The sequence below is a fragment of the Abramis brama genome, assembly GCF_963993115.1.
Source record: "Abramis brama genome assembly, chromosome: 7".
Taxonomy (NCBI): Eukaryota; Metazoa; Chordata; class Actinopteri; order Cypriniformes; family Leuciscidae; genus Abramis; species Abramis brama.
Genome location: NC_139969.1, coordinates 24,804,949 through 24,828,174, shown reverse-complemented (window position 1 = coordinate 24,828,174; position 23,226 = coordinate 24,804,949). Strand labels below are relative to the sequence as shown.

Sequence of the window (23,226 nt, the reverse complement as noted above, 5' to 3'; positions counted from 1 at the left end):
TTTATTTGAAATACATTTATTTAAGTAACATATTTATGTACTTAATATTAATACCCTGCAATTGTACTTTTAGTATACTAAATTGATATACTTAAAGTCTGCTAAATTGGAACAACTATCTTTGTACTTAATGTACATAAGTAATCCAGAAATAGTGCTGAGGTCCAACTAAAGATATACTTAAGTATATTCGATTGTGCTAAAGTGAAACTATTGCAAGTATATTTTGGTACACTTTAAGTTGTCACAAACACAGGTGCACACAGTGTTTATTAAAAGCAGAGTGGTGGTGGAACAACAGGAACCAGATGATGGTGAGAGGATGGAGACTTGTAGAATCATGATGGTGACTTAGCTGGAGACTGAAGTGGATTCACTGTGCAGGTGATGAGTGAACACGAAGACAGGAGATCTGGATCAGGATGACGGACGGAAGATGGACAGGAGACTGGATACAGACGAGATGATCTCAGGGGAATAGGTTGGTAAGGAGTCTGACATAAAGTAGTGTATACTGCAACGAGACCAGACAAGGAGTGAAAGGTGAACGGGGCATATAAAGGGTGTTGATGAGGGAGTGCAGGTGCAGCAAGTCAGTACTCTGGTGATTGTGAACGAGTGGGCGGGTTTATGATTGGGGCTGTGACAGTGTGACTGACTCTGTGACAGTACCCCCTCCTCCATGGCTGGCTCTTGGCAGCTGATGGACTCTGTGACGGGGTCGGCCTCGACCTCTGGGGGCTGGACAGTCAGGGTGATCTTCGTGTAACTGGGTGAGTAGCAACGGGTCCAGGATGTCATCCCAAGACACCCATGAGCGTTCTTCTGGACCATATCCCTCCCAGTCGATCAGGTTCTCAAGGCGGCCGCCCCGTCGCCGTTAGTCTAGGATGGTATGGACTTGGTACACTAGGTCCTCGTTAGCGACATCTGGAGGAGGAGGTACTTCGTCCATGGTAGGTTCTGTAGGGGAAGAGGACAGAGGTTCAGTGAAGGGTTTCAGAAGGGAGACATGAAATGAAGGTGAAATACGGTAGTGAGGTGTAGCGGGGTCTCAGCTTACGGCAGGGCAGGCGAAGACGGATGTCGCGGGTGGAAAGCCAAACCCTTTGTCCCGGCTGGTATTGGGTGGCTTCAGCTCTACGGACATCCGCTTGTTGTTGGTGTCTTCGCACTGCCCGCTGGAGATGCATGTGCGCTGAGTCCCATCAGGGGCGTAATTTGTGGGGGGGGATGGGGGGGAGATAACCCCCCCAATATTTAAATCTATGCATTACAACCCCCCCAATATTTATACCATGATCACAATATCAGGAGGCATACCCAAACTTCAACCCCCCCAATGTTCAAACCAAATCTACGCCCTTGAGTCCCATACCCTCTCGCTCTCTTCAAACCAGTGATTGACAGCTGGAACCTCAGAGGATTCTCTAGACCAGGGGAAGAGAGGAGGTTGGTAGCCGAGGATACATTGGAACGGAGTAAGCCCAGTGGTGGATTGGCGCAGGGAATTCTGGGCATACTCCGCCCAGGGGAGGTAGCGGCTCCAGCTGTCTTGGTGCTGGTGGCAGTATGACCGCAGGTATCTCCTGATCTCCCTGATCTTGCGCTCAGTCTGGCTGTTGGTTTGCGGATGGTAACCTGATGATAGATTCACTGAGACTCTGAGGAGTTTGAAGAAGGCCTTCCACACCCGGGGGATGAACTGAGGACCTCTATCTGATACGATGTCTTCTGGTAGACCATAATGGAAAAGTAGGGATTCTTTTTTGAAAAGCAGTGATTCGTTTTGAAGAAAGCATTGATCCTTTTTTTTAAAGTATCGATTCATTTTGAGGAAAGTAGCGATTCTTTTTAAATAAACAAATCGATTCATTTCGGATGAATGTAGCTATTAGTTTTAAATATAGATTCCTTTTTTATAAACTGCAATTCTTTTTAGGAAAAGTATCGATTTATGTGAAGGAAAGTATATATATATATTTTTTTTTTTAAGTAGCAATTAATTTGAAGGAAAGTAGTGATTCATTTTAGGGAAAGTAGCAATTCTTTTTTAGGAAAAGTAGCGATTCTTTTTGAAAAAGAAGCGATTCATTTTGAGGAAAGTAGCGATTCTTTTTCTAAGCTGGGGATTAATTTCCAATCGATCTTTCCTGACAGCAGGAACAACGCAGGAACTAAAGGAAACTCCTTTTTTTTAAATTTGAAATTCAGTTTTAGAATATATTCAACATTTCAGTACACAATACTTAAAGGGTTAGTTCACCCCAAAATTTTAATTCTGTCGGTAATTACTCACCCTCATGTTGTTCCAACCCTGTAAGACTTTCGTTCATCTTCAGAACACAAATGAAGATATTTTTTATGAAATCTGAGAGCTGTCTCACTCCTATATAGGCTTCTATGTTATTGAAACTTGCCGGCCCAGTAGTCCAAGTGACTATAATTTTTTATAAACAAAAATAACGACTTTGTTCAACTATTAATTTTCTTCTGTGTGGGCCTCTGCCGTGAGTTCACGTAGTGTAACAGCGCAACATCAGAATGTATGCTCACTATTGGCCAGCATCACACACATCACACACATGACCAGCATCAGCCAATAGTGAGCCTACGTTCTGACGTACAACCCAGAAGCGCTGCGAACTCATGTCAGAGGCCCACACAGAAGAAAATGAATAGTTGAATAAAGTGGTTATTCTCGTCGCTTGATAAACTTATGGTTGAGCCACTGTAGTCACTTGGACTATTTTTAAACATTGTCTTTACTAACTTTTTGGGCCGGCAAGTTTCAAAAACATAGAAGCCTATGGAGCAGTGAGACAGCTCTCAGATTTCATCAAAAATATCGTCATTTGTGTTCCGAAGATGAACGAAAGTCTTACGGGGTTGGAACAACATGAGGATGAGTAATTACTGACAGAATTTTCATTTTTGGGTTATGTTAAGATTTGTGAATACATAAAAATTATGTCTTACAAATGTCTTAAAATATGGCTATGTTTGTCTCACGCTCTTATGCATTTATTTGATAAAATTACAGTAAAAACAGTAAAAACTTTTGAACTGTACTGTAAATTTACATAAATAAATAATATATAACATAAATAAATAATAAATATATATATTTTAAAAACAACTAACATAATTTAAGTGAGTTTTATATTTTATCCAGGGTACTAAAACAAAATGTTGGGGACACGAAAATAGGCTGCATAATATGATTGAGTCAGACCCACATACGAACTTTTCTACGCCTAGTCGATACCAGTTTCTACGTCATCCGTTATAAGTTTCTCACGTAGTTGTATGTTGAATGAAACTACGCATTATTTTTTCCGAAGAGCGCGGAATTTTATGACCCAGTATTCTCCAACCCAACTACGCAAGTTTTGCAGATAGCCTAAACATAGGCTATATGTTTTATTAATAAATTGGACCTGCAAATTAGGCTATCTGAAACAACAGCAAAAGGCTTTCAGAGCAGAACCAGATAAACATACATTCACTAATTAAATGTCCATATTTTAAAGCCTGGAAATAACCATTTTAATAAATATATATCATATTTCCAGGTTTTTTATAACCATGGGAGCGCCGTTTAATGATTATAATGCAGCTGTCTGTGCTGCAAAAAAACCCCAAAACTATAATTAATATTTTTTATTTTCTTGTCGTTAATTTAATCCAGATCGCTGTGAGCGTCTGCTCGGCGGTGTCTCGGCTGTGCTCGGGTGATTCCGTGAATAACAGACTCTTCTCCATTTTGCATACTAGTTCCGAGCGTGTGTCGAAGGCTCTCTATTCCTGCGATCAGTATCACACCGTGAAGAACGTTTTCCCTGCAATGGACGGGTAAGACTGCGTTGTTTACAGATTATGTGAAATATGCCATTTTCAAAGTGTCTTTAGATCATTTTGAAGCGAGGGTCCTCCTCGCAATCTTTTGCGTTCTGACAAGGCCGCTCAGGCAGACTGGTGATGCATCAGCCAACATTGGCTAATAATAACAAATGCGCGCTGGCTCCGCAGATCATATTTTATCGCTAAATAGATGCAATATGTATACACAGAAAATCAAATAACAACATTCTGAGTCATTTAATATCAGTCTATAAAATGTTTCGTGTTATATGATCAACAGGGACATGTAATGTAGTTTAGCTCCACGGCTAACGGTACTGCTGTTGCGAGTGCGGGCGCGTCCTATTCCCTTTGTTTGAATGTAACGGTCACTCGCTGCATCCGCGAGCTGAATATCAATTTGTCGTTACTGAATATTACTATAATACGCACAAGTATTTTTTTTCTGTGAGCTTTATTAGCCTTACTATAACAAACAGCTGTCAATACTACTGTCCGCATTAAATTGTTTTATGTTGTACTGTTACTGTAATAGTTGCAATTGAGAAATGACTGTACCAATGACATTATCTTGTGTTCAGTTGTGACATGATGTCTATTTGATTTAGTGAAACTGTAACAGATCAAACGGCCCAAATTTATCGTACTTTTTCTGTTTTCTTCCTTCAGCATTGCAAGCGATGTTGCAGTTGGTGTGAAGGTAACGTTAAGTGGTTTTTGCCTTTCTTGTTAAGTTTACTGAATTTATCAAAACAAATCTGAGAGAGTAAACCCGCAGAGGCCCATATTATCTTGGGTTGATCTCTAATGTGAACAGTAGATACAAATAACAGTTGTATGTGTTAATACTACATTTTAATCATTTGAATGATTTACTGAATTTGCAGTGTACATCTGTGTCTTTCTAGAGAAGCTCAGATGAATTGCTGTCTGGCAGTCTGTACAACAGTCCAAACTCTTCAGTCACTGGTAAGAGAAATAAATGGATATCAGCTAACGTTATTGTGTAAAAAAATGTTTGGCTGGTTTTTAAAGATGATTTTTATAACGCCACAGATTTGAGATGCCCGTCATTCACAAACTTCTACACACTGGGGGTTACTTATACGCGTCTAGAACGTAGTGCCATTTTAAAACAATAAGCTGCAAAAAGCCATGGTTTACAGGTATTTTAGAATGACTAACCCCCCCAATCTGTTCTAAAATTAGTGTAAACCATGGCTTCATGGGGCTTATTGCTTTTATAAAATATTTACATAATATACCTGGCAAGGTTTCGTAAAATATACACACAGCAACAAAAATGTAATGATTTATTAATATCTGAGTATTTTATAAACAAATGACATCTAAATCCAATCAGCACAGGAAATGTGAAAAAAATGTGCAATTCCATTTTGATCTGCTGATAACTGAAAATTGCACTTTTATATGTTTTAACTCTTTCTACTGGTGTGGCTATTACCTAATACCACTCACTTGATAAAAAAATAATTCTGTTACCATTCCAGAGTCATTTAAAGTCTTAGAATCTGGGGCCGGATTGGCAAAAATCTTCTTAAGAGAAGTTAAGGAAATTCTTAAGATAAATTCTAAGCCTTTAGCATCACATATAAATATATTTCTACTTGATCAGAATCCCCATCAGATCTCAATTGGAAGTTATCTCAAACTTGTTTTGAGCTGAAAATTGTTTAAAATGTCTTGAATGTTGAGGTTAGCTGGTAGCCTGATATGAAAACATGGGAAATGAGCAGTGGTGCTGACCATCTCCTGACTCAGATAAACTTCGCTTTTGTCCATAACCACTCCCTAAGTTGGCCTGCTTTGGACCAAGGTATTCGACGGGCCAAAAACTCCTTGCCGTTGGCCCTGAGGAGCCACGACCAAGCCCCGGAAATGACAGTGGAAACGCGACTGGCTCTGGCACGCACTAGCACACTCGCTTATGGTCCCGACAGTGAAAACGTGGCTCTTGGGAGGTTGGATAACTATATCATGGCCCAATGTTAGCGGCGTTCGTGGGAAAGAGCAGCAGAGGCCGTTTCAGCAGTGGCCAACTCCGTTAGGGATGTTGATGGGTTGAAAAAAAAAGATCTAAGTTAATTACTGTAGTATACTATAGAATATTTATTAAAAGTTGCAAGTTTTATGATCTTGTACCGTTTAATATTTCAAACAGACCAATACAGTTATTAAATATCTTACCCTTTGGGCATATACGGCAAGTTGCCAGTTATCCTAACTTTACAAATGATTATTAAGAACATTCTTTACAAGAATTTGAATTAAGTTTTGTCTAAAGAACAACAGGGGCTTTTGCGCCGGAGGAACCTTTTCATAGTTCCTAGAACTATTGGCGGAAGTACCTGGATTTTGGCATGTTCGCACTGCAGGAACTAGGAACTATTTTAGTTCTAGGAACTCTTTTGGAGGAACTAATTTAGCTCCTACTTCAGAGTAGGGTCTAAACCAGCACTATAGGAACTATCTGTGACATTAGTGTGCACTGATTGGCCGAAAGTATGTGAAACACCAGCACCCGCCATTTGTAAAAAGTAAAACATGCAGATTATAGCCTATATATTTACTCCACAGACTAACTCTACGAACATGGAAAACAGTGATAGATGGACCTCTTAACCTTTACGCTGAGGAGAAAATCCAACGCAACTTTGAGGGGAACAAGCCAAACATGATTATGTATTTCTGCTCAGCAACACTGGACATCAACCACACGGCATACGCTACTAACTTTTCATTACTGTCTACTTTCTATGTACAATAGTTATATCTAATAACATATTAGACAGGACTGTTAGACAGATCGTAATCTAATGAACACGAAGAATGCAAGCATTGTTTGTTTGCTCAGGCTCTGGCGTTCTCAATACCTCAAGGTCCGCCATGCCGTCAAAATAAGTCACAACAACAAGTGTGGCTTATGTAACGTCATTCTCCTAGGTGTATATGACTTTCTTCTTTCAAATGAATGCAATCGGAGTGATTTAAAAAAATATCCTGGCTCTTCCAAGCTTTATAATGGCAGTGGATTGTGACCAACAGATTGAAGCTCAAAAAAGTGCATCCATCCATCATAAACGAACTCCACACCAGGGTTTCCGTTGTCCGGTAATTACCGGACATTGGCCGAAAAAAAAATGAAATGTCCGACAAAATTAAATCTCTCCGGTCAAATTGTCAGATTAAAATTGCCTAATAATCCCGCCCCCCCCTAACACAATCTGAATTTGAGAATAAGCCTAAAATGTATAAAGCAAAAATACACCGACCTTTGGCTATGTTATAAAGGAACAGGCTCTACCGTTTGAAAGTTATTAAACATTATTACATGGCTTGGTTAAATTCCAATGTGGAATGCGGTCTGTTATTTCTTGATATCAGACCGCTGCGAAGCACTAGCGGCGCCAGGATTTTGATTGTAGGTGGGCCTCCAGAAAACTGGATGGGCCAGTTAAAATAAGCCAAAAAATAATAATAAAAAAAAAAACGGGTTCCCCTTCATCTCCGTTTCAGCGCTTTTCTGGGCACTGAGGACAGCGACTCAGTAGCCTACCTGAATTTAATGCGTAATTAGCATAGGTAAAAAAAAAAAAACTTAAACAGGATTTTTTTTGTTGCTTTTTTAATACAATTACAATTTCATTTAATTTATTGTTTAATAAAATTATAGGCCTATTATTTTTAGTTTATTAACAGCAACAACAGCTGTAAAGATGAAGTTGACGATCGCCATCTCCATATGAACGCGCCAATAGAGAGAAATGCATATCATGTATTACATAATCAGAGAGTAGCCTATTTCTTTTCGTTTTAAATTGTTAAAAAGACATTTCAAGCTTTCTTAAGATATATTTCATGTCTGTGAGGCCTACACTGAGTTTCGTTAAATTAGGATGAGATGCGCTCCCGTTCACGAGCAATGCAAGTGACCGCGCGGGCGCCTGCATGATTAGGCCTATCGTCTGCTATATTCTTATTTATTAAATCCAGGCTATTGGTTGATAAAAAAAAAATATTAAAATTAAGATACAATTTATACAAAACGAAATTCAATTCAAAAAAGTCTTTTTACAAAACAAAACTTAATTAAGTGGTCAAAATCATGTCTGACCCGCTCCATGTCTCTCGATATTGCGCATCCTATATTACTCGTGCGGTTTACTTTTCATAATCAACATAAATTAAAAAATAACATTATAATATTTTAACAAATATTAAACTGAGCTTATTTAATGGTTACAACACCTATAGTAGACCTAGACTCTCTATTTGTACAAATTGCTGCACATTCATTTTATTCTGAATTTTGCACACATATAAGTTGAAAGGCATTTGTTTGTGCATGCATAGCAAAACATATCTGCAACATTTATCAAGTTCACTGATAATTATGCACGCATTTATTAATTATTATCTTAATGAATAATGAAACAAGGACGAAGTATATAAACTGCGTTGTTTCGTTTAGAATGGATCGCAAATAGATCCGAATGAAGAAACGTACAACACCATAGTAGAAAATGGGTCTCGAGTGTTCCTGCAGAGAGGGGGTTCTCGCAGAATCGGATCAAGACGAAGCAGCGAAGTCGCCTTGCGAAGAACAATACGCGGCTTATGCGCATTGCAAGTTGTGGAGAGACACTGGGAAGTTCGCTTGAGTAAAAACAATAGGCTTCAGATATTCTATGTGGGGAAGGGGGATTGGTTTGTTAAACTATGAATGTGAAACCATAGTAAAAACAATTGGCGTTGATTGACGCCAATCGGACATTCATGTTTTTTTCCGTCTATTTGAAAGTTAGGCTAATAAACATGTTGCATTCGGCCTGATTATGTCATTTTTTAAGTTACATAGCCTGCCTCCAGTTTTCCTCAACTTGACAAATTAAGAGGCAATATTTGACCGGCATATCATCAAAATGTCCGGAAAACGAAACCTCTGCCGGTCACTTTGACCGGCACCATTTTTTTCTAGCGGAAACTCTGCTCACTTTTTTGAGCTTCAATCTGTTGGTTGCAATCCACTGCCATAATAAAGCTTGGAAGCGTCAGGGTGTTTATTAATAAAAGTGAACTACTCCTTAAAGAAGTATTTTTTGGTAGTACAAAATATTCGTAACTTTTTACTTAACTGCTGTTTTCTTTTTATTTTCTAAATGTGAATCCCGCCTCTGGACTTTATAATGCACATAACTCTTAACTAACATTTTTTTTATTTGCTGAGGAATTATACATTTTCATTTTATAATAAATGAAATCATGATCATAATGATGATTATAAAATATAATTATAATATGACTCTGTGCAGCATCATACAAATATATACACATGACATACTTGGGCCCTATGATTTCCGCGATGAGGAAAACGTGGATGGAATCATAGAATTTCTGGGGGGAAAAAATAAATTTCATAGAATTTTTTTAATTTTTTTATATTAAAACTTGAATTTGAACAGAATTTGGTAAAAATAAAACATAATTTGAGAAATAAATTTAACTTATTTCATAGGACCCTATAATAAATTAATGTTAAATTGTATAGGTTTCGTGATTTCAATTAATTACACATTTTGTAATTAACTTGTAATTGTTAATTATAAATGTTACGCTTTTTGATTTTTAAAGTCGACATGAAATCAAAATTGACCCTATTTACTTTGTTAGCGCATATTACTAGTCTTGTGGTGAACAATTAATCCGTGCAAGTTAATACACAGAAAAAAAATTGTTTGCCATGGTAATTTTTAATCAAAATCTGAAAACTTACTTCCGCTCTTGAATGGCGTTCCTTTTCTGATGACGTCAGTTTGACGGTTTGGGTAGAAAACGCTTAACCACTCCCCTCAAACTGTTAGTTAGATGGAGAGGAGGAGAGCTAACGTAAAACCCTGCCCTCTGTTCAATATTCCGTTTCACTTGGAAATGCGTCACAGCACTGGAGAAAAGTCGTTTGCAACTTCCGGTTCACGGGGACTTTAATTTAACTATTAAAATGAAAAAACGGAAGCCAGAAAAATTTAAACATAAAAATGGAATTTGGATATAAATAAAACGGAATTTTGGGAAAAAATAAAACAGATTTCATAGAGCCCTACATACTGTACATCAGATAGGTCTCAACTCAGAATACAACGAGCCTTTTTAATTTCACTAGCCAACTATAGTAAGTGTTAGTATGTGAAAACTCTGACAGAACGGGGCATTTATGCATGATGTGTTCTATTATAAATAATTAGATGGAACGCAAAGAAATTAACACAAGAACTTAAGATGAACGTGAGATGCAATGTACTTAGGGCTGGGCGATATGGCCCAAAAAAAATATCACAATACTTTTTTTTATATCAGTCGATATCGATAATTATCCCGATAAATGTCAAATCTTTATTTCTTTCAAGTTTAAAAGCAGATTTTTGCTCCTAAGTGAAAGATGTAGAAACCAGGGCCCAGTTCCCCGATAATGCTCACTCTTAGCGCGCTAAGAAGACTCGAAAGATATATCTTACCAAAGTTGTTTATGTTCCTAAGTGTGTTCCCCGAACCATACCTTAGGAAGCTGTTTAAGATATGCCTTCTTACATGCGATGTTACCGGGTGCTGTCCGTGGCGATGGTGCTGAATTGGTTGATATCGATGGCTCGAGAATCAATTATTCTCTCGTGCAGGGGCTGTTTATGTGAGAAAGCGAGAATGTGAGGGCTGTTTATGTGAGAAATTTGTACGTGCTTTCTTCTCTTTCCCATTTTTGTTCGCTGAGGTGGAGCTGCGATGAAATATTGTTCTTGGAAATACTTTCCAGCATTTCAGTAATAAAGTGTAGGCCTACATCTCGGTGCTCGGCAGTGATCAAAAAGGGTTTGAACAGTGTATTTTAAATCTCTTCTTGTAAACTCAGAGATGTGGATTCAGACGGCAATTAAATTACCACACAACCTGTTTGTCAAAAAACAGTAGGTACTAATTTGGCCAGGGATTTTTATGCGGGTTGGGTGAGAAAAAACACTGATATTATGGATTCGGACGGCACTAAAATCACCGACTCACCCCTATAAATGTTTAAAATACCATACAAGCCCATGAGAAACAATATTAGCGTCCGAATAGGACTTAACTGACAGTAGCCTATGCTTTCACTGGCCTTCAAAAGCGCTTTTTAATTAAATTAATAATATTGTATAATAATATAATTAAAAATCTAACAACAATCAGTGTAATGACAATTTTATTCTTTGCATGAAAACACTTGAATCTGCCTAATTGAATACTGTCTGGGTGTATTAAAACTTCAGAATTATATTCGTATAGACCTGCAACAGTGATAAGGTAAAGCTAAGAGTGGTCCAGACCAACCTTACGAAAGTGTGACTTACAGAAGATATACTTAGTGTACGAACGTGTCGGGAATCGTGCCATAACGTTAAGAGAGAGGTTAAGGAATAGGTTAAGAACTACTTAGCGATAAGAACGTTTTGGGGAACCGGGCCCAGAGCGTTAACTGTGGTTTTAAACTACTCTTTATTGTCAAAACATATCATGACAAAAACTCTAGCCAAACAGGAGAACATTTCACAAATCTGAGGTAGAACATTCAAACATTTGTCATTTTTCCTTAACAAAATAAATATCTTTATTGGACAATTAATTTCTTAGTTTCTGCATGTGCTAATTTTATTTGGTAAAATGTAATATTCTGACTGTTTGAGTTTTATTAAAATTAACCACTGGTCATCCAGTATCATGCATTTAGATCATGATAACCACAGATGAAACCAGGCATAGCCGCACCTCACTATCATGGCAAAGTGTAACTTTATGGTTTCTGTGGTATTTGTATGAAAAACAGTTGCCTAAATACATTATTAAATACTGTAATTGTATTCCATTAGTCCTTTAATACATTGTCTACATTAATAATATAATACAATTCAATATGTATATCCCACATTTCATGGTGCAGTTAATATTACTAGGCTAACGTTACAGTAAATCCATGGTAAATGATGGGAATTTGTAGACGGAAAAGCCTTCTGACTGTATCGTTGCGCACAGTGTTTCTCCTGTTTGTCAGCGCTGTTTCATCTGCCTTTAAACTGGTTTAAATCACTGAGACATTGTGTTCTTCGCTGAATTCAAGCGCTTCTCACTGGATTTCGTGACCGAGACCGATCAGAGTAAACGCATCAGATTCTGCTCTAGTGAGCTCGCGCTTGCGCTGCCGTTTGGACTTTGAGCCGAGCGGATAAATGGTCCGTGTGGCGCGCGGTTCAAGTGAGTTCCGTTCCGCTTTTGGCGCATAAACATTATCGAACATTTATCGACCTCTTGATATCGTTTTATCGAGAAAAATTATATCGCGATAATTATCGTTATCGTTTTATCGCCCAGCCCTAAATGTACTTCTAAAACTACTTTTCACTTGACATGCTGTCTTCAAAACGTGATGCTCATGGTGTGAGATGCTGAAAAACAGCAAGGGATAGTAAAATGGCCAATAACTTTCACCTGACACACATACATAGATCAACAATTATAAGGAGTGCAAGCAAAATACAAGAACAAATCCTGTGTGAATAGACTTTAAGTGATATACAGATGTCACCTGTTTACCACATTTTCACTTAATGAAATACAAACAGAAAATGGAAAATACCATAATAAAATAGTCTGCATTTTTGATAATTTCCCCAGTTATTGGCAAATAATATATAGCTCAAATGGTCTTTTTTATTAAATGTAATATAAACCTGATAAAACCAAATAAACATACACGCTTTTTGAGTGCAGTTGTATTTCTGATTTTTTTGACAGCTAATGGAGGTGACAGCAAGAAACTGAGGGTGGAGGACAGCATGGATAGCCCACCGTCTAGAGTCATTCATATTCGGAAACTCCCCAATGAGGTTTCCGAGACGGAGGTCATCGCCCTGGGATTGCCCTTTGGAAAGGTCACTAATATCCTGATGCTTAAAGGCAAAAATCAGGTATGTGATGCGTGGTGGTGGTGGTGAGGAACATTAAACCCAGCTCCTGTTGAGAGATCTTCTGAAATTCAGTTTAGTGCTTAAAATGGCTTGCTAGAATCTGCTTTTAAATTGAATGAACAAAGTTTCTGCTCAGCCATTTGAGGAAAATGCCTGTTCCTTCATTTTGAACACTTTCCCACAATTAGGCATTTTTGGAGCTGGGAACCGAGGAAGCAGCTGTTACCATGGTGAACTACTACACAGCTGTTACACCTCAAGTGCGTAATGTCCCAGTGTTCATTCAGTACTCCAACCACAAAGAGCTCAAGACTGACAGTGCGCTCAACCAGGTTAGAAAACGCACTCCTCGTTTGAATGTTTTATAACTAAAATATGGCAGCAACAGAAGTGTGTTACTGGCATTGCTCCTGTCCTAATCTGTTCCCTTGCTTTCCTTCTGAAGCGAGCTCAGGCCGTGCTGCAGGCGGTGTCGGCGGTCCAGGAGGGCGGCTCTCCAAGCTCTGACACGGCCGGTGAGAGTGTGTTAACACCTGCCCCCAGCCCAGTATTACGAATAATCATCGACAACATGTTCTACCCAGTCACTCTGGACGTCCTCCAACAGGTCACTGCCCACAGCAGGCATCCATCTGGAATAAACTGCAGTTAAAAAAACAAGCCAAATATATTTTTACACTCTCATGCCTTTGAATTAACATGACTTTGCCCTGATCTCTCTTAGATCTTCTCCAAGTTTGGAACCGTCATGAAGATAATCACATTCACCAAAAATAATCAGTTCCAGGCTCTTCTGCAGTTCAGTGACCCCGTAAATGCCCAGCAGGCCAAACTGGTGAGTGGACGAAAAGGAGGATTGAAACCACCGCAAACTCCATAAATGTGTAATGATGTGCCAAAGCACTGTTATGAGATTTTTAATGTAATGGTTATGGCCACAGGCAAATTATGATCCAGTCATATGTTGGTTTAGTACCTTTCTTTCATTTATGTGATGAAATGACTGCAATTGTCATTACTTGTAGAGGAGCGTTTTTATTACTTTTAGCCAGGGCCCTACATTATTCGCTGGATGTAATTATTCTTATCCCTTTTCACCCTTGTCATAGAATAACAAACGTGGTGCACTGCCTCTCTCTCATCCTCCCATCTCTCTTTCATTAAAGTCTTTGGATGGCCAGAACATATACAACTCCTGCTGCACTTTGCGCATTGACTTCTCCAAGCTGGTCAACCTGAACGTAAAATACAACAACGACAAAAGCCGGGATTATACCCGTCCCGAGCTGCCCGCAGGAGATGGCCAACCACCTGTGGACCCGTCTGTGGCCGCCGCTCTCAGCAAAGATTCCACCTCCCTGCTCGGTATGTTAGAAACGGCTCTCATGTGTGCCTCTAACGCAAACCTTGCTCAATCACACCTTTAAGACCCATCTTCTCTGTCATTCTCTGACATGCATCATCATCTCCTGTCTGTATAGCTTTTAGTTTCAGAGCAGGGTAGAGGTGTGAATGCTTCCCCTCTATTGTGAATCATGAGAGTTTTCTAGTTCTTTGTGGAAAATGGGTCAATGGTGCCTGAAATGCAATCCCGTCTAATTGATGTGCCATTCAAACACGTTGCTTTACGTTTATGCCGCTTCCACGGCCCCCAGTCTGTGTTTGATCCCGTAAGACTTTGACTGTACACGTTCTCCTTAGGTACTCCCTCTGGAATGGTAACTTCCTACTCTAGTGGTGGAGGGTTTCCATCTTCTCTAGGTACCTATGCTTCCATTTACTTTCATTTATCCTTTTGATTTTCTAACCCTACTTGAATGCGCTCTTCCCTCTGAAGGACAGGGACTTTTCCAGTGCTGTCAGAATTGGCAGGGCTTTCATGTTGAAACCACCCCAACCATTTGTCCTGACTTGACATGCAGTATTCATAAACAGTGTCGCTATTTGTCAAAGCATAAATCTGAAGCTGCAACAATAAGCCCTTCCATTCTGCATTATGGGCCTGACGTAATAGATTGACACACACTAATTAGGGGCCCGTATTTCAGACAGACTGGCAATCCAAACTGCCAAACACAAGTTCCCTTTAGCTAAAGCAGAGTACGGCCTATCGAGCGGCTAATTACAGCAAGCAGAAGGGGCCCAAAAAGCAATTTCATTTTCGGATATTGCTCCAGAGCGCCAGTCTGTGTGAAATCGGTTCAGATAGCGATCTGCTTTGCGGCAGATATTGACTCTGGGATGTTGGTTTGCCCGAGGTGTGTGGTGTTGGCTGGGGAACTGGATGTGCTTGTTGCGTTGGGTGCAGACAGTTAGAATCCATGGCCACAGGGCAGATCTGGCTGAGATGCTGAGCCGTTGGCTCTTCTTGGTTATGTGGTCTGACACGGTCCCTCCTCTTTTCTTCTTTCTCTCTGTAGGGGCCATCAGCCCTCTGAGTGCAGCGGCGGCGGCGGCGGCAGCTGCAGGGAGGGTGGCGCTGTCCGGACATTCGACACCTGGCGGAGTGCTCCTGGTCAGCAACCTCAACGATGAGGTCAGTACACCTCCACAAAACACCCTCACACAAACATATCTCTACTCTCTTTGTTCACAGTCTTCTCATTGTGTCAGTCAGGTCACCAGTATACTGTATGTCTCAGGTTGTATATGTTCAGTCCTCATCTGTTTAAGGTCATTTTTAGTTTAAGGGGCCTCAACATCACCTTCATGACATCTAGCAGCAGAGCAGTGTTGACATACTTGAAACGTTGCTGTGTTGCAAGATCACAACATAAAAAAGAGGGATTCTTGGTGATGTCATAAGCATTTTCAAAGTTGTTTAATTTGAAGATATTTTTACAGTAAGTACTAGGGCTGGGTGAAAATATAGATTTTTCATATTAATCTTGTTTTTCAATTGAATGATCCGATATCAGTTCTTTAAAACCCCGAGATGCTTTCAGTGCATGCTTATTTTCAGTGCCTAAGTGAAAAAATGTTAAACATCTACAGCTAACCCACGCATTTGTGCTTTCAGTGTTTTAATATACTCATCATTCCAAATCTTGCTACATAATGTTGCATTATATTCGCTTTCATTAACTTGTAATGGCCCAAAATATTATGAAATATACAAATGTGAAAATTAAAGTTATAGTTTACCTAAAAAATGGAAAGTTTCACCATTTTCTCACCATCATGCCATTCCAAACCCATAAGACTTTTGTTACTTTTCATAACACAAATGAAGACATGTTTAATATTCTCTCTCAGGGATCTAGACTAACATTTGTGAGCAGTAGCACCGGTGCCACCAAGTTCTACAGATGGTGGCACCAGCATCACTCTGTTTCTTGGAAATGCACATTTTACAGTAATTTTAGTTGACAGTAGCTTGAGATGCAGGTGTAAATCAATTTTCATTAGCAAAAACATTAACATCTGTAAAAATGTTCCTCATTTTTATTTGGTAAAATCTAAATATTCTGACTGAGTTAGAACTCTGATTAAAATTGGTCTTCTATGGTATCATACATTTGTAGATCATGATAACCACAGGTAAAACCATGCATAGCACCTTACTACCATGCAAAAAGTAACTATGGTTTTTATATTTGTTATAATAGCCTAAACACATTTAGTATAAATACAAATGCAAACAATTGATATATTTTAATAACAAAACAAAAAAAATATTATATTCCATTACTTCTTTAATACAGGTCTACATAATAATAATATTATAATAATTTGTCATGATTATCCCATATTTCTACCACAATACCATGTTTACCTTGTTAGTGCTACTATAGTAAATCCATGGTAAATGTTGGTCATTTGTAGGTTGAAAAGCTTTCTCACTGGATTGTTGTGGTACAGTGTATCTCCGTTTTCCACATCAGTGTTGTTGAGGAACTAAGCGCTGTTTTATCTGGCTTTAAACTAGTTTAAATCACAGAGACATTAGTAGGGCTGGTTAGTGGAGCACTGTCTTGATCAGGACCTGTCGGCAAGTGAACGCATTCACTGTAGCTCGTGCTGCTCTGTCTTTTGGACTGAGCTATTTAGTTGCAGTTTAGAGCCCTGCTCTTTTCATTTGTCTATCTATTGAAAGTCAATGCAACCAAAACTATTATAAAACAATACTGATAATAAAAAATAACCCCTATTAACAGAGCAGTTTAATCTAATTCTTCTGAAGAGACATGATACCGTTAAGGCTGGAGCACGCTAAACTTTGCCTAGATTTTTGGCCCGATTTACAGCCTAGGCGCATTGATGTTATTTGTGGAAAGTTAGTGCCAGTCTGCAGACTTTGGGCAGTCAGATTTCACAGAAAAATCTTAGTGTATGATAGACACAGACTCTTTTAGCTTCAGACTATGATTCCATCTAGTCTGAAATAAAGAGATGTGACGTGACAAATTCCATACTCTAAATTTGTCCTCTGCATTTAACCCATCCAAGTTAGTGCACATATAGACCTTATGTAGCCCTGCCCCATTTCAGCGCTGTGCTCGTTGTGTTCTGTCTTCTGGTAAGATCTTACTGATTTATTAATGAACTGCTCGTTTTAAAATCTACTGACACTTGTTATGACATCCGATTCAAACATTACAATGCTCATGATAACTTTTGTTAACTCTACAATAAGTAAATCCACTTCACCAGCTAATTACTCTCTGACAGCGATGCCATAGAAATATACAGAGCTAAATGCAAGTCCAAACACATACTTTTAAAGATGGCTATGTGCTTGTTTCTCAGGTGCATATGGTCCATTTAACACGTATAACATATGTAATAGCTTTCATTTGTCACGTCTCCTATAAACAAGGCACATGTTAATTGTTAATGAGTTTGGCCGGTAGTGTGTTTGTCACAGTGCACCTTATGAAAAAATATCAGTGCCAATACCCAGTCCTACTAAATACATTTTCAGGGCTTCCTTTATCCCAAAAACACTGTAATCACATTCCCATGTTGACTTTGCTCTCTTGCTGGATGTTTTGAAGCTGATTTCAAAGTCATTTCAGTCACTTTTTTAATGTGCAGTAGATTCAGAATGATGTGTCCAGTCACACACAATAAGCAGGTGACTTGTCTTGACATGAATTCAGATTGACCCGTCTCATTTCCATCCTCAGTGTATTTCATATATTATGTTCAATGTTATTTCAGTATATTTGCAGTTAGTTGAGAATTGATAGTGAGTAGTAAATGAATTGAAACCTGTAGCTCTTTGTTCTCTATTGTGAAATTTATACTTGCAGAAATATACTGAAAGCATTCTCAGTAAGGTTTTCGTCAAAATGGAGGGTCTCTCTGCAGTCTCTCCTCTGTGCAAATTTTGATCACTGTCTCTCCTCTCTTTATCTCTCCCCCTCTCCTCTCTCTCTCTCTCTCTCTCTCTCTCTCCCTCGCACCTTTTCACGAGCGCTCTGTCTGGAAGTAATATCTAACTGTCTTTTCTCTCTAAGCTGTATCTCTCTCTTCCTCTCCTGATGCTCCACTGCCTCTCTCTAAGCTATTCAAAGTTGGTATGAAATGTGGTAGCCCCACCCGCCTCTCTCATTTCTCTCACACTCTCTCTCTCTCTCTCTCACTATTATTTCTGTCTTTTTTGAAGTGTCTCAGTAATTTCCCCATCATGGTTTTTGTTTTCCCAAACACTTGTGGGTTTGTGGAGTTTTCGACATGACGTGCTCTCTATTGATGCCATAACTCTGCAAGGTGGTTTTCATGCCTACCCGCTGCATGACCCCTCCCCCTTTACAGCCATAGGCTGCTGTTTGTTTGGTTATAGTTTCTTAATGCTTTCTCATACCAAAGCCTTCCACTTGCTCTGCATGCTTTGTCCTCCTCTCAGCGTTTCTGTGCAGCAGTTAGCTTGAGTAAGTGTGCCCTGCCCACGTTCGGTCTCGGGTGACTACGTTTGGCACTGTTAAACATAGTCGGGGGGAAGCAAAAAAAAAAAAAAAGAGAACCCTGCCATTTTCTGACCAAACTCCTGCATTTCCTATGTACTGACCTGTATATTATTTTTGTCCCCCCCCAACCCCCACCCACCTTATTTTCCTTTTGTGTTTTTTTTTCTTCTCCCTTTTATCCCACGCTGCTTCCAACCCCTCCTTTTCCCTCTCCTCTCCTCTTCTGACTCCTCTGTCATTGGTTGGCCCTTTCTCTCCTGCAATCCTGTCTCCCCACCCTCCACCCATTCATGCTTTGTGCCTGAACCAAAACAAATGTTCCTCCTCGGACCGACTTGTCCCAATTAACTGCCTTGACCCATGCTCCATGACCACCTCACCATTCTACGGGAAACCACCCTCCGTTATGGATGATCTGTTCATCTCTGCTCTACCTCGACTCTTCTCTCTTCCTGTCTTACGCTGCTTGCTCTTCTCTCCTTCTAAAGATGGTTACGCCCCAAAGTCTGTTTACCCTCTTCGGTATGTTATCGTTAGCAATCTACCTCTTTTTGTTTATCTATTGTTAATTTCATTTCAGTTGTTTTTTCTCTTTCATTTATCATTTTAGGGTTAGTTAATAATCTGGCACTAGTCTATCAACAGTTTCCTAGTTTTCCAGTTTAATTTTAGTTCTATTATGCCAAATTTCAAATGAAATAGTATCTATATTTTTTGTTTTGTTTATCCTTGGCTTTCGAAGCCTCTGTCTCTATCTTGCTCTATCTGTCTCTCTTCATGTACAGCTTATATTAATGCATGGTTGATTATTTTGCATGTAGGCTTTTGATTTTAACTTTGCCATATCACATGAGCTTGTTTTTGGAGGGCGTATCAAAATGTGTTGTGTCTGTTAGAAAAACTGTTTTGGACTCTTTGGTGTAGATAATTTGGAAGATTTGTACCATCATCTTCACCTTTCATGTCAGAACCGGAGCTTCTGAAGCACTAACTTGTCCTTCCTGGTTCACTCCTCTCCTCCTCCCTCCTTCCCTCCCTCTTCCATCTGCCTGTCGCTTAACCGAAGGTGTCTACGGTGATGTGCAGCGCGTGAAGATCCTGTACAATAAGAAGGACAGTGCTCTAATCCAGATGTCTGATGGAAACCAAGCCCAGTTAGGTAAGCTGATGCGCAGTTTTTTTTCGTGATTAACACCGTGTAATGTGCTTATTTCATGGCGCACATCCGTGTCTTCGTGATCTAGCCATGAGCCATCTGAATGGGCAGAAGATGTATGGCAAGATCATTCGTGTGACCCTCTCCAAGCACCAGACAGTACAGCTGCCTAGGGAGGGTTTAGATGATCAGGGCCTGACCAAGGACTTCACCAGCTCTCCACTGCATCGCTTCAAGAAGCCTGGGTCTAAGAACTTCCAGAACATCTTCCCCCCTTCAGCTACACTTCATCTCTCTAACATACCGTGAGTATGCAGGAGAACTGTCTTCCTATTACTGAAAATCATTAGAAGAACTGCCGGTAAAGCGGCTTTGCAGACTTGTATAGTCCTAATGAATGGGAGTGGTGATTTTTCTGTAGGTTTTGTCATTTTATTAATACAAGTTGTGTATTGTTCTGGAATCATAAATCTTTGACCAACTGCTGACCATCTTTTTCAATTAATCCCTTGCAGTGTTTTTCAGTTCAAGTCTGAGATTAAAATGTGGCTACTAAGGAAAATTTGTTTTCCTTTTTATTGGTTCATGCATCATAATAACATTTTACCATTTACTCTGAGGAAATGCTAATAACCGCTTGTTTCCCCTCCAGTGATAATGTGACAGAGGAGGATTTACGACTGCTCTTCTCAAACTCCGGCGGTACAGTGAAAGCGTTCAAGTTTTTCCAGTAAGAACACTCTGTATTTCATTTCTCAGCTGCTCATGCATAGTCATCGCTTTGACCGCCATGTTTGTTTTTTCCTTCTAGAGATCGCAAAATGGCTCTGCTGCAGATGTCCACGGTGGAGGAGGCGATTCAGGCTCTCATCGACCTTCACAACTACGACATGGGCCGCGGTCACCGCCTGAGGGTGTCCTTCTCAAAGTCCACCATCTGAGGATTCCCTGGTGCTATGTCACCTTTCCTTTTGCCCCCCCCAGGAGCCTCAAGTTGAATTCAATTTTACCAGTCATTCCTTAACACCATATCAAAAACTTCAATGAGAATGGCCTGTTAAAGGAACACTTGCTCTGTATCTGCTCCTGCTATTGTTTGTTTGGCCAGCTGTTATTCTATTTTAGGATGGATTGACAAAAATGTGCCTTAGCAAAATAGCGTCATCTTTTTGCTCCTGTCGTTACAGATTATAGAGGTACTTTATGCGTGTTTTTTTTTTTTTTTTTTTTACCTTTACATTCACCTTGCTTTGTTGTTTTGAAGGTTTTTGAAAGTGATAGTTTATTTAGCTCGAGTCCTCACCATGGACCTCACCAACAATTTTCTAGCTCTGAAAGCTAGTCGGCTTGCTTTGATTCAAAGGTAAAAGCTAAATTTATAGTCTGTTGAATTGAACCTAATTTAATTTGATTGAATATACTCCAAAGTTGTAAATTATCTTATGCATTTGTAGTTTTTTTCCCTTTTTCTTTGATCAGGCACCCAAGGTACTTTTTGTGATTGAAACCTGTGGTAAACAAAACAATGACAGTGGGGAGCATAGTGTGTGACGTATAGTACCTGCTTTGATATTTCTCACTCACTTTTGCTTCAGTGAATTCTGTTACCCATTTTTAGAAGAAAATCAGAGCATGTGCTGATGGATCTCAGCAGTTGCATGTGTCAAATTGACCATGTTTGATGTTGTGATGTCACATTAATGTAGGGACTGTTGGGACCAAAGTAAATGTGCCTTTAGTCTTACTTTATTCTGCATTGTACACATGGTTTATTCAACTTCTGGAATATTTTTATTAATGAAGAAAAAAAAAAAAATCAGACTTTCCAGCAGACATCACTCATACAAATGACCCTTAATTGTCTGTGATTGTAATTGTGCGAGAGTCGCTCACTAATTCTACTGAAAAATGCTGTTTTTTTGTGGTTTAGGTTGTGGAAAGGGGAGGGGGGCGTTCTGTACATTTTCTACATGAATTGAGTTTTTACATCTTTAGGAATGTAAAGTCCAGTATAGATGCGGCACAATTAAAAGTTAATTTTTCTACCAAGCTTGTGCTTAACGGTCCCTGTGGTGTGGTGTAGTGCTTTTATCCTGTAGCATGCTGAATAAACTCTTCTCGCTCTACATTCACCTCTGCCTCTCTGCTGTCTCTTTCTCTTCCTCTACTGTCCTTTTGTATCTCACTTTGCTCATTTTCTCTGATGCACTCTGTCAACGGTTGAAAAAAACTAGCTTGCCTCATTATAAAAATACTGGAAGTCAATACACCCTGGAAGCAAAACGTTAAAACTGTAATCTTCGACTTTATTTGCGGTAATATCTTTGCCAACCTGTTGTCATGTGTCCTCTATCATTCTCTATTTTCTCATGCTTATCTCCAAATCTCTCTGTCCACTTTTGACTTTGCATAATTAAACTGCATATCAGTGTGTTCATAATCTCTGAGAGCAGGGTGTTTGGGTTTCAGATTGATACCCGTGTGTTTGCATGTAGTTAAACGGGAAGAAAGTTGCTTGCAGTATCCAGCCTTTCAACGTGTGGCTGATTGTGCGTTGAAGCAATTGGTTGTTTGCTGGAGAAAGGACAATCATCTGGCACCGATTTAAGCTAAGGCGCAAGGTACAAAAATTGCAGCTTGCACCGTTTTTGTGAACTGGTATAAACAGTAACGTAATGCAGTGTCGGAATCCTTCTGGGAGAGTGTTTCTTTTTTGTTGAGCACAACATCTTTTTTTATAGAAAAAGCTTTCAGAGTACAATGCTTTTTCTGCAGTCGAACATGAAGGAGATTCAGCGTTATGGGGTTGTGTTGCCTCTAGGATAGGGTGCTTGGCATCATGAAATCGGAATATTTTGGATTTTGCAATGTAGAACAGTGTGATAAGGCTGTTTTTGGCAAATGTCATTGGCCTTAAAAAACATTGAGCCAAAACTAGAAAAGTAACTAATGTGTGTCTGCCTACACCAGTGGTTTCTTAACCTTTTTTACTCAAAGGCTCAAACCAAGTTCTGGTGTTTTTGCTGTAATTATGACAAAGCTGCTTGTTTTCAAACTTTGTAGCATTGATGTATTAAATTAAGCACGATTCATTTTGTTCTTCAGTAAAAACGGTAGTTATACCCTCAGTTTCACAGACAAGGCTTAAGGTAGTCCCAGACTAAAATGCATGTTTGAGATGTTTTAATTTAAAGCAGCTTGCACTGACATATCTTAAAATATGTTGGTGCCATTGTTTTGTCTCAAGATGCACACAATTAATGTTTTTTTTCTAAGGCACGCTTAT

At 39.3% G+C, this 23,226-nt stretch overlaps 1 protein-coding gene across 2 annotated transcripts; it reads left to right on the top strand.

Annotated features, from left to right (window-relative positions):
* The first annotated feature begins 3,695 nt into the window (after positions 1 to 3,695).
* On the top strand, positions 3,696 to 22,072 carry ptbp2b (polypyrimidine tract binding protein 2b). 2 transcript variants are annotated; one of them, XM_084120040.1, is made up of 15 exons: positions 3,787 to 3,855; positions 4,534 to 4,564; positions 4,773 to 4,833; positions 12,700 to 12,872; positions 13,061 to 13,204; positions 13,318 to 13,479; positions 13,597 to 13,707; positions 14,039 to 14,237; positions 14,574 to 14,633; positions 15,293 to 15,408; positions 19,273 to 19,306; positions 19,851 to 19,943; positions 20,029 to 20,245; positions 20,593 to 20,670; positions 20,752 to 22,072. In XM_084120040.1, the coding sequence occupies exons 1-15, from the start codon at positions 3,848 to 3,850 to the stop codon at positions 20,879 to 20,881; spliced, it is 1,617 nt and encodes a 538-aa protein (XP_083976166.1). In that variant the 5' UTR covers positions 3,787 to 3,847; the 3' UTR covers positions 20,882 to 22,072. The 2 variants fall into 2 exon arrangements, with proteins under 2 accessions (XP_083976165.1, XP_083976166.1); XM_084120039.1 differs by lacking the exon at positions 14,574 to 14,633 and having other exon boundaries at positions 3,696 to 3,855.
* The last annotated feature ends 1,154 nt before the right edge of the window (positions 22,073 to 23,226 follow it).

Excerpts from the sequence above, each read along its gene's own strand:
- ptbp2b (XM_084120040.1), top strand. Across the intron at positions 12,873-13,060 it reads TGCTTAAAGGCAAAAATCAG|GCATTTTTGGAGCTGGGAAC; the intron begins GTATGTGATGCG and ends TCCCACAATTAG. Across the intron at positions 14,238-14,573 it reads AGATTCCACCTCCCTGCTCG|GTACTCCCTCTGGAATGGTA; the intron begins GTATGTTAGAAA and ends CGTTCTCCTTAG.